This window comes from Heterocephalus glaber, unplaced genomic scaffold, assembly GCF_053883595.1.
Source record: "Heterocephalus glaber isolate CG9 unplaced genomic scaffold, H.glaber_assembly_v1.0 deba00001555, whole genome shotgun sequence".
In the NCBI taxonomy this organism is placed as follows: domain Eukaryota; kingdom Metazoa; phylum Chordata; class Mammalia; order Rodentia; family Bathyergidae; genus Heterocephalus; species Heterocephalus glaber.
The window spans coordinates 11949914-11967542 of NW_028258346.1; the positions used below are offsets into that span (position 1 = coordinate 11949914).

General features: G+C 41.7%; 1 protein-coding gene and 1 long non-coding RNA gene across 8 annotated transcripts in view; one reads left to right on the forward strand and one right to left on the reverse strand.

Annotated features, from left to right (window-relative positions):
* Positions 1-13546, reverse strand: part of Csmd3 (CUB and Sushi multiple domains 3) — a 1141260-nt gene extending 1127714 nt beyond the window's left edge. For 3 of the 6 annotated variants that reach the window (XM_087190706.1, XM_087190705.1, XM_087190704.1), the window contains exon 1: positions 12468-13545. In XM_087190706.1, the coding sequence (XP_087046832.1) occupies positions 12468-12645 (178 nt within the window). In that variant the 5' untranslated portion in view covers positions 12646-13545. Of the gene's footprint in view, positions 1-12467 lie in introns of all 6 variants that reach the window. The other 3 variants (XM_087190703.1, XM_087190702.1, XM_087190707.1) reach the window with 2 other exon arrangements.
* A 252-nt stretch (positions 13547-13798) lies between these two features.
* LOC147824092 (uncharacterized) overlaps positions 13799-17629 on the forward strand; it is a 198031-nt gene continuing 194200 nt past the window's right edge. The window contains exon 1 of one of the 2 annotated variants that reach the window (XR_015442889.1): positions 13799-14176. This is a non-coding gene — a long non-coding RNA (uncharacterized LOC147824092). The remainder of the gene's footprint in view (positions 14177-17629) is intronic. The other variant, XR_015442890.1, reaches the window with a different exon arrangement.

Consider the following 17629-nt stretch of genomic DNA (forward strand, 5'->3'; position numbering starts at 1 on the left):
GTACCCTTCTATCACTGTTTACATCGTGGATTAAAAACAAAACGAATGCACTTCACCAAAACAGCTCTCCAAATAAAGGCAAATCAATGAATGGAAAACTATAAAAGAATCTGTTCTATTTATATTTATTTTCTTGTCCTTTGCATGTGTGACCTTATTAAATTGGCTCAGGACTTATTTCATGTGCACCATGAGACATGGGGCAAAGATAGAACTTGCAGTTGAAAGTATTAGAAAACTAGGGAGGAGTTCTGAGGTAAGAAATAAGTTAAAAATGGATAAGAAGCACAAATCACAGATCACAAACAATAATATAATTGCACTTATACTATTACAGAAATGTATGAGGGTTGTTCATTAATACTAGTTAACCCAGTTAATATCACTTGTTTATACAGATGGGAATCCATAAACATTTTAAGGTGAAAATGACTAAAGAAGATTAGATTAGGCCAGAAAGAGGATGCCTTTCATTGGACATTTTCAAACAATATCTGTGGAATGTTATACATATCTGTCATAGGATAAAAAACAGCTTTAATAAATGTGATATCTAAACAGAGTGGTATCAACTATACTGGCACGTTCATGAGAAGAGAATCTTACTCAAAGACGAGGCAATTTCATAATAGCAAGATTGCTTTTGTATTATGTTCACAAAAAGCTTGTTGCAAAAGAAAATCAATGTCTCTTTTGAGGTTAGGGACTGGATCTTCATATTCTCTAAGTCTATGCAGAGACCTGGCATATTAGATGATAATAATGATAATAAATGATGGCTGAAGAAAGCATGTGTCAGTGAGTTCAGAACTCATACGCTGTTGGTTATTTGTATGGAACAAAGTTCACTGACGACTGCATTGGTCATGCTTTCAATTATGGTAATGCTACAATAAGCAGTTCAAAATAATGTAAGGTATTAAATAAAGGCATAATATATTTTCATAATATAATAGTATATAAATAAGGCAAAATATATTAAATTTGACTTTTCAAGCAGAAAGTGGCAGAAGTGATGGAACTGATTTTGGTGTGAAAGAGCACACAACATGTCTAAAGTCCTTCCAGTTTCTTGTGAGGTCTTTGGGAACTCTATTTTTAAAAGAACTATGTAATTGTGGTGTAAAGTGTTTCTTTTTCTTTTTTTGTTACCAGGATCGAACTCAGGTCCTTGCGCTTGCGAGTAAAGTGTTTCTAAAATAAAAGTGTCTCTAACATGCAGTGTCTCCAAAATGTGGAGTATTTCTAAAATAGAGATTTTACAAAAATCTTTGCAAAGATCAGTGAAAATAAGCAGTTATTTTCAAATTATTGAAAAATGGCTAAATTGTAAGGACTCATCCATGGGTAATATTCAAACAGTAAGTTCAAAATGTCATTTCTGATATTCATCCATTAACATATTAATGGACGCTGCCCAGCTAATACAGATATTAAAGATTTTCTAATCCTAGAGAAGAAAATTGATTTTAAGGGTCTCTATTTGACCTCCTTTTAAAAGATTTAACAAGTAAAAGGGCACTCAAGCACTAATAGGATTTATGGATGAAAGATTTTTTTTTTTTAAAGCCATAAAAAGGGCACTAGAGATGAATTCCGTTCAGGTAATCTTGAGCCTGACAGCATTTCTACTGCAATCTTCATTTAAGGGACTTTATCATTTCTAAAGTCTTAGAAACTGGAAGTTATCACACAAACTAACAACCTGGGTGCAATTTTGTTTACACAAGACATTTGGATCATTCAGCTGTTTTATTTTAGACATCAGCCAAAAATAATAATAATTTTTATCTCTGGTTTTCCCTATCTAAATAAAAATTGAGTAAGAATTTCTTCTAGACTCTATATTTCAATTGCTTAGAGTATGGAGCCAATAAGGTATATGCTACCATATGCCAATGTAGGGCATTTCCTCTCCAGAAGATCCTGTTGTATTTATTTTGCTAGTTCTCCTAACTTTGATCTGTTGTCTTACACATACAGCCTTTAGCAACATGAGGCTCAAGATTAGAACATACTGGTAGCTCAGCATAACTTCACTACCAACATTTGGGGAAGAATTAAATTATACTTTTGATATTGGATTTAGAAGAGTAATCTCTGTATGAAACAATGTAGTTTAACAACAAAATCACTTCTAAAAATTGCAAATTAGTTATGGTTAAAGTTTCTTTAACAGAATCTTATTATGTTTTAAGAAAAAACAATAGATTTACACTCAGTTCTCAATAGTAAAATACTCATAACAAAATACAACTTAAATTTATATTTATTTAAATTATAATTTTGAATTACTAACTCCCTTGACAAACTTCATTATCTGTGTATTTATTTAGGGTATTTTAAAAGAAAATGAAGTTAAAAATGGTTTTCATCTAATTTTTTAAATCACACAAATTCCATAGTATAAATAAAAAATTGAAACCTGTGCTTCTAGAGAACCAAAATACTTATTTGAGAATCTAGAATAATATAAACAGTAAAATGCAACTGTTAGTCATATTAAGTACGTAACTATATGTGAGGAAATAAATGGCTCACAGAAATTTTAAAAAAGACATTTTGGCTGTCAATCTGCTTTTCTATCGATCAAGATAAGATATTTGCTTCTCATATCAAGATCATGAAACTGAAAAGCTCAATGTGTGATTTAAAACTTCGATAAAATGTAGTAAATTATTGCAACAATAGTATTGACTTTTAAATAAAAAGCATGGCTCAAATTTAAATAAAATTGTGTAATGTATAAATGTAGGAAACATTCTTGGAGACAAATTTTAGGTGATCTTCATCCACGACATTGGCCAACTTTGGAGAAATCTCAAAATGTATACCAAAAATGTAAGATCATATATCAAAACTGTTCAAAATCAGGATACCTCATAAAAAGTATTTAATGTAATAAGTATATTCTATGAAGAATACATTAAAACATTATTAATATTCCTTAGTCTGTAATGAAAAAGTTAAAAAAGGATAACATTTCTGAAAATATACCCACAAATAAAGCTGCAGTAACACAAGTAGAAAAATACTAGTTTTATTGGGAATCTTGAGGTGTAAAGCTCAGCAAGGACAAAATAGTTACCTGTGAGAATACATTTTGTTCCCTTCACAAAAGTGTAAAATTTGAGCTCTTAGGTGAATGTTTTTTGTTTTTTGTTTTTTTTTTTTTGGTACTAGGGATCGAACTTGGGTCCTTGCGCTTGCGCAGCAGGCAGTGAAACCACTGAGCTAAATCCCCGGGCCATCTTAGGTGAAATTTAATTTATATAGTTTTTATTGAAGACTCTGGTTTACTACTAATTGCCCTCATTTAATTTTTGAGTTATTCCTTAAGAGTCTCATTTATTACGCTCATGTATGAGTGGGTATCTTCTTCCACAATTCCTTCAGAAAGTATTGCTTTGACTCCAATCAGTATTTGGGGGTAAGCACAGTGGTTTCTTCTTTCTAGTAGTTTTACGATCTTCCATAAGTCAATTAGGATGAACTAAAGAGGTTCATAAGACATTATCAAATAAGGAGAAAAGCATACATGGGGAACTTAAAGGCTGATTTGTACTTTCTAGCTTGCATGTCACTTTTTTTCTCCAGGCTGTCTCCTCTTTTATGTAAAGATGTACAGCAACATCAGTACTTTTAACCAGCTTAAATTTACGACATAAAGTAAAGTTTTTGGATAAAGCTGTATTTGTATATTTAAAAATTTTAAAAATATTTATTTACCTCTGCCAGTAAGGCTATCTAGGGGACAACAGATAAGACGGGTTATAAGAACTCTACCACCCTTAAAATTCTACAGAACTGAATGAGTGCCGAACTTACCAAATGGCTTCTGTGGTTGGTAAACTTTTTTTATATCCTTCAAATTATTTTATATATGAAATCTATAAATTCACCTGTATATGAAAATTTAAAATTTTATTCAAGAGTATTAAAGCAAAATCCAATGGTTATTCATTTTAATTGTATATTTTTGCATTTTGTGTGCTAGTTTTGTAACATATACTAACATTTAACGTATGTCTTACTTTATGCCTGTTTCACTTACTATTGCTTATGAAAGTGGAAAATATCTTTTAAATCTGTTGTATGCACTTATTAAAAGAATAAAGTCAGGAAAATTAGGTGCAAGATGCTGAAAATTACAAAACTAATAAATTACATGTCGTTCTAACTATGAGTTCTATACTTGTACATGATATGACTTAATCTTAGGCTTTCTTCTAAATTACAATCTCAAATTCTCTGTTATTCTCTTAAATTGAAGGGATTACTCAGTCAAAATGTTCTGTAGTTTGATAATTCTATGAGCTTATGACTCTATTATGATTTGGATCTTACTTAACCACTAGCCAATGGCAAGACCCAGGCCACCATCACAGCTCTGCATTCAGGAAAGTGTAGATTCTTTGTAAATGGAACTAATAGTCTGTACCAAGGAGATAACAGCTTTCATCTACGAGGCTTGTTGAGGATCAAGACAGGAAGAGGAGGGAGGGAATCACTGTTTCAGGGATAAATCACACTTTCTATAAAGGGCTTAGCAAGGAGACTCACACATAATAATTTTATCCTGAAACCATTTCTTAAAACATAATAATGCCCCATATTTTCTCCATAAACCAAGCACCTCTGAACATTCACAACCTAATCAGATGAACTTGCAGAGTGGAAAATTATACGAGGAGTCTTTACTTTTTCACAGTTATTTAGAATTTAATAAATACACATCACGGAAGCTATTTCCATTTATAAATTCCTTTCCACAATGATACTGACCCATAGTCTACAAATTTCATAGTTAAAAAACTCTATCACTTTAAACTCTATGTCATAAATATTTCTTTAAAATTTCCTAACAGAAGGCAAAGGAAGAGCTTTATAAATCTTGAACATTATGAATTCAGTTTTAAAGGGAATCACTCATTACTTTTTACATATTTCAATCACTTTCTGAACAGTTCAAACCATCAGATTTAGTAGAATTCAATATCTTTGCAAATTCAACTTCCTATTAAAAAGGTTTATAAAATATTTCACATATTGCTAAAATTGAAGATAACCACTTAACTCTATAGATTGTTTTTGGAGTTTTACAATTGTGAACTGTAATATTTTATGGTAGAATTTTGAATGACACCATTCTCTTATATAAACTAATGTTACAGAAATTATCCCAATGAAAATGGACATGAGGAAACATATAAATCTCATGTAAATATGACAAACACATTAAAAAAATCTTGAAGAAAACTAAAAATAGATTTTCTAGATTTAAAAACTTTAACATAAGAAGTTCTGTCCACACTATAAGAAATAAAGAATTTAATTCAAGTACTACCCTTCAAAGTTCTGAGAAATGAAAATAGTCTATACATCTATTCTATTTGTAGATTTGTGATTTATAACAGTAAAAGTTACACTGCCATAACCTCCTCAAAATACTCCCTGTTGGACTGAACATACTTATTTCACCATTCCCTCTCTTTCTGAAGCAGTTCTAGGAGTCCTCTCCGTGTCTTTAGTTGTGCTGCCCTGGCTGCTTCCTTGTCCTGAGTCAATCATCCAAGGTCCTTTTGACTTTGAGAAGAGCCAGAAGTCTCATGGTGCCAGCTACTGTGTACCAAGTAGATGTGGACACACCCTACTGTTTCTAAGAGCCTGTCTTTCCATTGGATAGCACTTAGCAGGTGCATTCACCTTATTTTTGATGATATTCCAGAAAGTCCCTCAGTGAAAAAGACTTTCAGAGCCACTTCAGAGTGGCAAGAACAATATGATATGTGTTGCAAGCCATTGGGAATATTTTGAGTGTGATTAAAGACAATGCGATTTTACTCCAGTAATTTTTTAATTTAAATCTTTACTGTATATTTTGATTACACCTCAGATAACCACTAATACTCTCTTGTGGTACTAGTTAATATGCATAAATATTCACTTTTGTGACTGACTGTTGGTACTTACTGAGCTAACTAAGAATAAAATTAATAAAATACAAGGGAAAGTGGAATATCAGTTGGAGTGCCTAGTAGTTCAATATCATCTCTGGACCCAATAATCTTTGTAACCTAGCAAAACTCACTTTCTATTCTACACCTGTGCACTTGTTCTAATAATATATGAGCAGTGAACTAGTTGATATTTCAGGACCCTTCCAGTGTTTTGAAAGCCATGATTTCATCAAGAAGAGTGAACCAATTTCTGTAAGCATATTATTCCACCAATATTAAAGGAACTCAACACCAGAATTCAGGAGATTAAATCAGCAGGAGTAACGTTTTCAGCAATAAGTCTTCCCCTAATTCATGGAGCCGGAACCCATGTAAATGTGGAAAGGGCGTGAGCAAAAGTTGCAGAGCACTTCTCGGATGTGTGATAGACTGGGGACTTCGCCAAAATGAAGTAAGAGCGAGAAGAGCCCGCACCTTGCATTTACATGGAGCAGGTAAGGTATCGGTGTCAGAGATGAAGTGAGTACAAGACTTTGCCTCACAAGTTATTTTAATAGAATGGAAGACATCTCCTAGTGCCAGGCACTGGGCTATGTACCTGATTTGCATAATCTCCCGATATGCTCCCTGATATTCTAATCTCCTTCTTTATAGATAATGAAGCTGAAACTAAGGAAAGTTGAACTGCTAGTGCAAAGGTAATTGCTGGCAAAATGGCTATTTGATTTTCATGTCTAGTGACCAGATCTAGAGACCTTGTTCTTTCCACTTTACTTGAGTGGTGCTTACACTTTAGAATACATCAGAATTACTTACACGGCTGGTTAGAAACATCAATATCTATGCCTAACTCCCAGAATCTCTGATTCAATAGACTTCTGGGGGGAGTAAGAGTTTCTAGAGGAAGTTGATGCTACTTGTTTGAGACACTTGTTTGAAAAGCACTTTAGCACAAACCTTTAAGAGCCAGTAGATTAACGTGTGTTATCTAATTCCATATGGTTAGCACTGGTACACTTTGATTTCACCCACAAGGTCTATAATGCATTTGATACTGTGGAAAGTTCATACTTTTTAGAGGGGATTTCAAATTGTTGGATTATGGGCAGCCAACCATTATATGTAGAAAATTTCAGTCTTTGGGAATTCTCAACCAGCATGACATATTAGCCTAGCCTGGTGACATGAACTTTGTCTGATGGCTGCAGGATCTGAGCCTCAAGAGGAAGAAATAGGGCCATTAGAGTTGAAATGATGAATACTGGAAGGCATTTGACAAATTGTTTTTTTTTCTCAGTGACATTCATTAAAATGATATTCCTGATGAGAATAAAAGCCTTATGAGGAACCTATTTCTGAGAAAGTCTTGTGGGCACGGAGATAGGTCTGCCTGGAAAATATCATGAGTCATCTTCCTTCTCACTCTGAGATTAAAAAGACGAATTTCATACTCATAGATTCTGTTCTGTCTCCCTTTCCAAGGAGACCTTACACAAATTCCAGATGAGAAATACTGGATCGTGAAACTACTCTATCCTTAGTATTGTGAGTAAAGAGATTGGAAGAAAGAGCTAAATGGGGAAAATAGCTTAAGCTGTGTTTTAATGTGTATGTAGATACAAGTGGTCTTACATTGTATTTATATCTTAAACATTTCTTCTTAATCTCTTCATTTGCAACGATTTTACTTATTTCCCAAATCCTGTCATTCAAAGCACAAGAAGGCATATTTTCTCAAATAATGTTGCCCAGAGGAGCATGTGCCTTGCTGAGGATATTGCTTGTCACTTTCTATTGATATCAGCAACTAGACAAAATATTGGAGGGCTTTGATACTCTGAAGCTGTTCTGGAGACCCTGACGACTTTGTAGAAGAAAGTCAACTCTTGGAAAACAAGAAGTATATTTGGAGTGTAGAGGAGGAAAGTTTAGTTCCTTTCGCTTATTTGCATGTGCGATATTAGACAAGTTTTTTAACCTCAGAGTTTGTTTACAGCCAAGTACAAAACAGCTGCCTCTTTTACCTTTTTTATTGTTGTTCTTGTCTTATGCGAGCTTAGGATACTTTTACTATATTTAGAGCCATAGACAGATAGATGCCATTTGCTGCCATTTTATTTTAACACACTGTTTCTGTAGACACTAGATTTTTGTGTTCAGGGAAAATATGTCTCTACCAGAACCGATTCAGCTAGCTTTGAAATAGAGATGCTAATTAATATCATGAGCACATGAATAGTGATAACTACTAAAACTAAGCATCTGCTCCTGGAGGACTCAATTTATCCAGTAACTCTATCCTTTTTCTCCTTGAAGATCTCAAGGGAGTTGGCATCAGGTTTCTAAGATGCTGAAACTGGCTCCTTAATTATTGATACTCACATGCTCTTCTGCCTAGGGCTTGCTGCTCCTCCCCACCCCACCCAGAATACTCCCAGAAGTGCCACGCTACCAAAGGAAGTTTCAGATGCTCTCACGGGGCCACTATGTCCTGCCAGTTCAGTTTAGAATTCTGGGCGCCGCTCAAACTCTGTGGGCGGCATTTACGCTGGCTTAGCAACTCTAAGGTGCAAAGCCTCCGGAGGCCCCCTGCTCCGGGAGAAAGGACCCCACCTGTTTTCTGTCTTGGTTGTCCTGCTTCATTATTCTCCAGTGCATGGCTCTTCCAGTCCTCTACTGGCCACCCCACCAGGCCTGGAGAGGAGGACCACCTGGCAACAGAGACCACCCCGTGCCGGTGGATTTCTCTGCCCCTCCCCCTTTTGTCCAGCTAAGTCTTTGCAGCGACTGACCCGCAGGCTGCTCTCCGGCTGGCCTTTGGCCCTTTTGCCAGGAGAAGAAAGAAAGGGCACCATTGAGAAGCCGGACCCCCACCGCTCAGTCGCTCAGTCCCCCAAGGAGCTCTCCCACCTCGCCAGTGTATCTTGTGGAAGTTCGAGCTTGGAGAAGGATGAGGACGGGGTGTTTCCAGGTGCTAGGACAGCAAGAGTCACCAGCCTGGGCCATCCCATCCGGAGTGCAGGGGCAATTTCGGGCTCTAAACAGGCTGTGAGTCCACTCCTACCTCCCCCAGGGCCTCCTGAAGGCTTCCTGGTGTGAATCCATTATCTTCACACACATGCGCGTGCACACACGCACACACACGCACACATACACACACACACACACGCACCTGGGAGCAAGTCGGCACCCACTTCCAACCTGATTTAGTCCACGGACCATGGAAATTTCAGGGCAGTCTGACTTTCTAGAAGAAATGAAAAAATATTCCCAAGGGAAAGAGGCAGAAGGGAGGAACACCTGACCGAACGGTGGGGAGACGGAGCCCCCATGGGGAACATTACATCCCAGTGGGCATGTGTCTCACCGATGGTAACCCCGGGCAGTGCGTGCGTGCGTGCGTGTGTGTGTGTGTGTGTGTGTGTGTGTATGTGTGTTTTTTTGTTTTGTGAAGACAGCCCCCCTCCTTTGAAATGCTAAGATCACCTGGCACCATTCTGTGAGCCATCAGGTAAGACTCGCCCGGTGGATGGGAGTGAGGGCCTCTGCCCCCCACCCCGAAAGTGCTGAGACTCAGGCAGGGGAGCAGCAGGCAGCTCTGCCCTTCTGCGCACCTGGCCTTTCCAGCCCAGCCCGGAGGAGCGCGTGGAGAGGGCTCATCCCTGCTCCCGCAGAAGACCTCAGCGGCGGGGTTAGCGCCCGGTGAGTCCCAGAGCAGCGGTGGATGCCTGGAGTCCGAGGCTGGGGCTGGGGACCCTGGGCTGCGCCTCGGTCCCGTCTCTCAGCTGCACCGCCCTGGGGTCCCCGGGATCCCGAACCCGAGGGTGGGGGCCCCCGCGGGTGTCTCTACTTAGACCGTGGGCGGGACGTTTAAGCACCACTTGCAGATTCACAATTTCCGTCTGGGTGAGACCTAAAGGGACACAACAAATCTCTCTCTCTCCCCTCTCTCCAGAAATAAGGACGGATCAAACCCACCCGCCTTGCCCTGCCACCCTCCAATTTGCGGCGCTGCGTGGCCTTTCTCTTCACACTTCAGACGGGGGCCTGGAGATCGATGCCCAGGGAAGCCGAGGTCCGCTTTAAGCCCCACGGGAGGGGGCCAGGCCAGGCCAAGTGCACTTTGTCCCCCCCACCCCCGGCGTCTCCTTCGTCGCTGCCGCTGCGCACGGAGCTGAGACTGAGACCCGCGGCCGAGGCCGATCCCCGGGCCGCTGTAACCACGCGCCCGGCCCGGACCCGCGAGCTCGCCGGCGTGAGACCCGCAAAACCGCGAGAACCCCCGGGTCCGGGCCGTTCTGAGGGCGGGAACGCCCAGAACAGACAGCGCAGAAGACGCGGGCGGGGGAGATTCGGACAAACAGCGCTGAAGGCGTTGCAGCAGTCCTGGTCTTAGGAAAGCTGAGACTGGGGTGAGACTGAAATTCCAAGAGGAGAAGGAGAATTTTAAGCAACTGTCAAAGCTGGCACTCCCTGGTGATCGGGACGGTGTTGAGAGCATAGGAGCTACTCAAGTTTCCAGAACTAGGGACCGCATCCCAAGTCAGGCCGTGCAGGAGATGCCCTCCCACGACCAGCCATGTGCAGCGAAGCCTCTACTAGCCTTAGCAGTGTTTGGATGTTTGCAGACACCCCTCTCTCGCAGCATGCTGCGACAAGCTTCGCTTTCCCCGTCCCCAGCGGGCTCGGGGACCTCGGCTCACAGCACGGGCTGGGTAGCGGGCGGAGGCTGGGTCGCTGGCTGGCTGCTCACCGGGGTGGAGACTCACTCCCCGCAGCCGCCCCCCACAACGTGTCTTGGCTCAACAGGTATCACCAGAAGACTCGCACTTAACCACGGTCCTCTGCTGGAGGAAGACGCCCCGGCGCCTCCCCGCCGGGCTGCTGCAGCCTGAGGCCCCACGCGGAGCTGTCTGGCCCCCGCCCGGGCCGCCCCTCAAGCGCAACTCCCGGGAGCCGGCGGGAGGCTCCCGCAGGTCGGCCCACTGCCCAAACCCTCGCCAGCAGCCAGAGGTGCAGCCGACGAGGAGCATGTTCGCTCAGAGCTGGACTGAGGTTGCAGGAAACACACACACACACACACACGCACACGCACACACACACACGCAATGGAGCTGTAAGGAGCAGGTTGGGAGTACAAGGCAGTAGCTGCCACAGAGATCAGGGGAGACTACCTGGTATTTAGGGCTGGGTATTAAAATTCCAGACATGTCTCCCATCCATCCTTGGTCATTATAGAGGGAGAGGTAACCTCGCCAGTCCCCTCCTCTCCAAACATGGATTATCATTTCCATGGAATGCAAATGCACTGCCTTCGGTGGGGGGACAGCCAGCTGCAAGCTGGACAATGCACTGTTTCATGGGGATGCAGCCGGTTGCGGCTCCGGCTCTGAGAGAGGCGCTCGGGTACAAAGGCAGAAGCGTCGCGTCGGCGTTGACAGCCGCCCTGCACCCCCCACACAGACACCCAGGATTTGAAACCTGCTCCACGCAGAGCTACATCCACGGAGTCTATGAGCTGCCGGGAGAAGCGATTGTTCAGAAAGGATGGCCTGAGTCATAAACACCTCCTGAGTATTCTTTGCAGCGATTAGGGGTCAGCAGGGTGCCGGAGAAGTTGTGGAAGGGGTCGTAGGTCTATTCTTCCCCGGAGGACAGGTCTTCTTCCAGGGATCCTCACTGTCCCTTGCCTTCCTGCTTGGGAATACATTCTACCTCCCAGCCACCCCCTCCCCTTGTCTGTACATGTGACACTCGCTCTACCTGTCTGCGCGCTGAGACTTGCTGGGGATTTTCTTTTTGGTCATCAGCTAATGACTTTCCTCCTACCTTCATTCACCCTCAAAGGTGGATCCCTCTATACTTAGTGGCATCGAAGACCATTTTAAAGCTTCATTTCCTCCAATTTTTTTTCTACCGCCAGACCCGAAGAAGCTCCCCTTTATTGATCATCGCAGGGGAGCCACGGAGAGATGATTCAAATGTTAATGTAGACCTTCATGCTGGCCTGGCAATGCTCAGAGGAGCCCTGTCTCCAAATGCTTTTAAAACCAACACCTTCCTAGCGCATCTGTAACTTTGTTCCCAGGAAGGGTTAACAAGCATTTACAACAGTGTTGCTAATATAAACCAAGCACCAGACCCCACTGATCCGACTAGACATCAAGGCAATCCTCACCACCAAGGGGGAAAAAGTCTTGCAGAGGAATCTGCCTGGGTTTTCACTAGTTAGAGGCTATAGGAATCAACTCACGTATCCGTTGGAGCATACTGCAAGAATATTTATTGAGCACAGGCTCAATCACCGCATTGAACGCCAAATCTGGCAAGCCAAATGCATTTCCTATCCGAGGGGGAGAAAAACGAGCCGTGAATCAACTCCTTCATCAGTATTATCACGATCATTTTATCGGTGCAAATTGCAAAGTAAGCTGGCAGCCTCGCCGGGCGACAAGTCAGCCCACCTCCCTCTAGAGCAGGGGGACCTCCGCACGGAGGAGACCTTACCTTTCACGCACGACACTGTCAGCAAAAAGACCAGGTTCCGAAACGTAAATCCACTTTTAATCCCCATTTTCTTCATCAGGAGGAAGTCGAGGCAGCCACATTTAGCGCATGTTTTCCTGCCAGGCTCGCGGGGCTTGGATTCCTTCGGTCGGCTTTCCCCTCTGCGGATCCCTTGCATATTATTCGCCAGCTCCTAATTCGTGCTGCTTGGCCAGCGCAGTGGAGTTGTTGCTGTTGTTGGTGCGCGGTCACAGCTCGGAGTGAATGGTGTTTCTGGGATACCACAGCAACCTTGACGAGGACTCAACCATCTCTCCAACGGGGGCAGAGTCTCCGCTGCTCTGGATTCCTTCTTTTCCTGCGCGGTTTTCCCCTCCACCCAAATCCACCTCGGTCTGCCTCCTTGGAGCAATCACCACAAACCACTAGTGAGCCTCTCAGAGCCCTGATCCGCTCGCCCTTAAACTCCCCACAATATTTGAAATCAAGGAGCTTGGTTTTGTTTTTCCCCCTTCCCCTCCCCGAATAGATCAAATCTGCCTGAGAAAAGCAGCCCAAGAAATATTATGGTAGGGACCTCTCCACTGCAGCCTGCAAACACAGAGGCATATTCAGGGGATATTTTAATCCCAAATCTGCGTTGCTTTTAGGGCAACGGTGATAGAAAAGCCTGAGCCCACCGATGCTCACGACGCGACAATGGGACGCCTGCGACTACAGTAGTAACTGGGTATGGCAGGCAGGCGTCCCCCATTCGTTAGCCCGCGATTTAACTGAAAAAAAGAAAAAAAGAAAAGGAAATCACAGAGAATTTACTTGCACACGTGCGTTTAAATATGCACACGTCTGCGTGTACATCCGTGAGCGGGTTTTTCGGATTCCACCCGGGAAATGGATTTCAGTGCCGTGTCCAGGGCGGGGGTGGTGGGGAGGAAAGCCAGTCATTTCCCCAAATAGTTCCTCCTCTCGCGCCCCCCCAATCCCCTAGCAGCCTGCGCACGGCAGTTCCAATACTTTATCTGTGGTAGTTATCTAGAACACACTCATTTGTCTTAATTCTGAGTCCATCCCAAGAAGGTAAATGGGAGGTTTCTTTCTAAATGTGAAATGTATAGATCTATACCTCTGCGCTCGGCGGCGGCCGCCCCGTGCAGGGTTAAGATTGTGCAAACGAAGAGTTCTTGCGCCATCTACTGGCCGTGCCCGAGCCGCCTGCTTCCCCTGCCCCTCTGTAAGGGACCCTGTTACTCTCTGCCCCGGGTATGGAGGAGCTGCGTCCTGGAGACCAGAGTGTTTGCCGCTGTCCTCATCTTTCCTGGCAAGGTCCTGGTCCAAATCTTTCTACTATCGTGTTCCTCAGACCAGGGGCCGGAGGGAAGACCTGACCCTTCGGGAATCTGGGCTCCTCTCCGGAGTGGGGAGGGCTGAGGGTTGTTCTGGAATAGGCAATTGCTGCTGCCGGTGATCCTATTTGCATGCCAATGGCAGAGCCTACAGGATTTAGCTGAAGGGCTGGCCAGTCTGAGTTTGCAGCTCTCCACTTTGTCCACAAATAAAGGATCTCACCCCACGCACCACACAATCACCCCAGCTTTCGTCCCGGGGTTCGCGTTGGAGCTGCCAGCTCAGCGGACCCGGCGGCTGCAACTGGAGGGACCTCGTTCTCTGGAAAGTGGGCACCTGCGAGCGCCCAGTAGCGTGAGTGGCCAGTGAGTTCAATCTACAGAGGGATTTTGAGCTCTGGGGGTGGGTGCGTGGCATTGTGGGTCTGACAGTGTGGGGCGGGCTCACGCCTTAGTGAGGAGAAAAGGTGCTTGTTTATGGAAGACGAAGGTGTGCTCTCCGCGTTCTGTGTATGTTTCCCCAAGTGTGCGTTGGCAGTACATATCCGTGGGCATGTGTGTGTTAGAGAAGAATTTCTCTTCCGGGCGGAGATAGCAACAGGGAAAGCTGCAAAGGCCCAACTGGCCTCCTTCAACCAAGAGAAGGACATTTAGGAGTGGAGGGCAGACTACTGTCCTTTCCCACCAGCGCTCCCTTTTGTCATCTGCCTATGTAGATTTCAAAAGGGAGTGGGCGACAAGGCTGGAACTAGACCGCGATTGGGAGGATCAACATTGAGAGGCTCAAGGGAGGCTGATCAGCCACTCGGCAGGCAGGGGCTCTGGCACTGATTTCAGTCAAGATGTCAGGATACATTTTGCTGTTGCTCTTGCGGGGATGAAGGAGTTAGATGCAGACAGGTTCTTGGTCTAATGAGGACAGACAACAGGACCCCCCTTAGCAAGTGTGCTGAGGTTATCACCTCAACTCGATTCACCTGAAATAATCTGGAGTTTATGCTATCCACTTGTGTACATGACTAGACAGCCAGGCTGAGGACTTTAAAAGACCTCATTTCTCAAAAGCCAAGGGCATTTTCATGATTAATTATGAGGCACAAAACAAAGTTTGATTATGGTATCAGGAAGACTACTACTAAGATACCAATTCATGATATTTATTTGTAAACACATTGCTAATCCTGTAATCCAATTATTTTTCCCAAATGAATTCTATAATTTTAGTAAGGGGTTGGTAATAAAAGATTTATCTGATAGCTTATAATACACTGGACAATCTTATAGTTTCTACTTTGTACAGCTCCCAATAAATCACAAAACAGTTTTCACTTGCACCTCCCAGCGTCTGAGACAGGATTGAAAATTATATTTTACAGTCTGAAAAAGTTAAAACATGAGGAAATGAAGTGGTTTATCCAAGATCACCATCAGGAGCAGAAGCATTTAGTCCAATGCATTTTGTGATGAAACACAGCTGCCTTTCATGTTCGGTGGCTTTGTCTTCCGGGAAGCATTTCCAAAGGTATTCCAGAAACACAAAATTGTCAGCCGAAATTCTGGATGAAATTATGGAGAAGTCCCTCAGTTTCTCCAACTACATTTGGGAGGAAGATATCATCTATTATAGCTGATCTGTAGGAAAGCCACACATTGGAAATTAGATTTGTATGACCACTGAAAGAGAAAATAGAAAAAACAAAAGCTAACATAATAGTGAACAGTAAGTGCTTACTATATAGCACTGTGCTATATTTACATGGTGTATCCCACTCAATTCTCATTACAATATGTTGAGACAAAGACATCAATTATGTTCACTTTATAAATGACAAAATTGATACATGACAACATTAACTATCTTGCCTTGCCTAACATAATATTATATATGGGAAAATATAACCCCATCTTGTCTGATTTCTAAGCCAATATCCTTCCTACTCTACCACATTCTTTGTGATCTCTCCAAGATTCTTGTGTTCAATGTCTAGTAACAACAACACCAAAAATGATTTCCATAGTAAGTTTCCCACAGGCTCATAGAACAGCAAGGATTCATAGGATAATTTGTAAATGACCAATTTAAAAAAATACATACATATAAAGAGCATCTATAATTTTATCATTTTTAATCACTAAAATTCTTTCTCTTTCTTTGTTTTCTTATGTTTCTCCTTCCCATTGATCTTTTCACATATGGGTCATGGAAAAAGTTATTTGGTAGAGTTCACTGAGATGATCAGTGATGAAGAGACTTGAAAATGTTGAGAAGCAGATTCTATAACTGGAAGTGCCAATTTTGATTCCTTGTCACTTCTTCCCCCAAATACTACAGAATGAAACTAACATTGACTTTAAGATAGAACATGAATTGCCACTAGAAGGGAGAAAAGAAGTCCCTGTTCAAAAATTGCCCTCTATTAATATTACCTCTCAAAATTTTTATGCTCTTAGTACCACAGAGGCAATATTACATGCAAATGGATAAACTGACCAAAACAGAATGAGTATGTTGAATAAAAGTAACATAAAAACTTGGCAATGGAAAGATATTTTTCCATTCTTGTCAAAGATATCCAGGTTTTTAGGAGATTAATAGGCCATGTACAGTCTTTTTTTGTTATATAAATATCCCTGTCTATTAAAGCTGAGTGTCCAGCAAATATATATATTCATTTTTTAATTAAAAGCCTCAAATTCAAGCCTATGGTTATGAGGAGAAATATTTTTAAAAAATAGTTAAACTAAAATAAGAATTCTCATAATGTACAAATAATCAAGTGGAAGTTTTTATTCCTTTGCAGTTTTTAAATTGTTTTTATTTTTATTTATATTTTATTGAATTCACTTTCGGGAAAGAAAGACAAAGAAGCACTGATTTTTTACATTTTCTTTACATGCTCATTCTTAGATCAGTCATGTTTGACTTCCAGCTCCTGGGAAATAGAATGCTTGAATTTAAATATTGACTCTAGAATGAGGGAATTCAAATTCAAGTTTATGTATTTTCTCCATTAGCAGTAGTCCTTATTTTTTTGAGAAGAAAGATAAAGAGACTTAATAATCATGATGAAGTCAATATTTAGAGGAGAATAATTACATGTAAGAAGATACATTATCAGGCATGGCTAAAACTATCTGTTCTTCTTGCTGCTGATTGGGAAACATTGTTGCGAGGTGGACAGAAGCTTCTTGAAGTGCTACAGATGTGCTTTCTTGGGCAATCATTCCTCTTATCTTTTCACTCTTCTAAACAACTTCGTTAATATTGAGGCTTAACAGGCATTTCAGTCTTTTTAAGCTTTTTTGTACATTAAGGAAGTCAGAGAGTGAAGTTTTTATGTCATGTAAGTGTAATAATACTGTATTTAAGACAGCAAGATGGCAAAAAGATATTAAAACTGAAGGCAGTAGCTAAGGCTCCATCCATGCAAAATAAACATACTTATGCTGACACCAAAACAATGAACCATAATCTAATAATTTAGTACTTTTCCCTTCAAATTTTCTCAACTGCTGTCTTCCTTAAAATACACAATCTGATGTATGATATATTAATAGTTTAATAAAATACTATATGTTACCCTATTTCCTGAAATAAGACTGGTAAATTGTTGGGAAGATGTGGGTAATCATTGTGGAAGAGAAGAAATAATAATTTTGCAGAACTTTCTGTTTGCCTTGAGTGTGTTTCATTTTCTTGATCAGCTGAGGCTGATATCCCTCACCTTGTCTCTACAGAGAGAAATACGAATAAGATAACTACGCTTAATGTAGTTTTGCCAGATAATCGAGATGATCTAGGCTCTATGTTTCATTAGT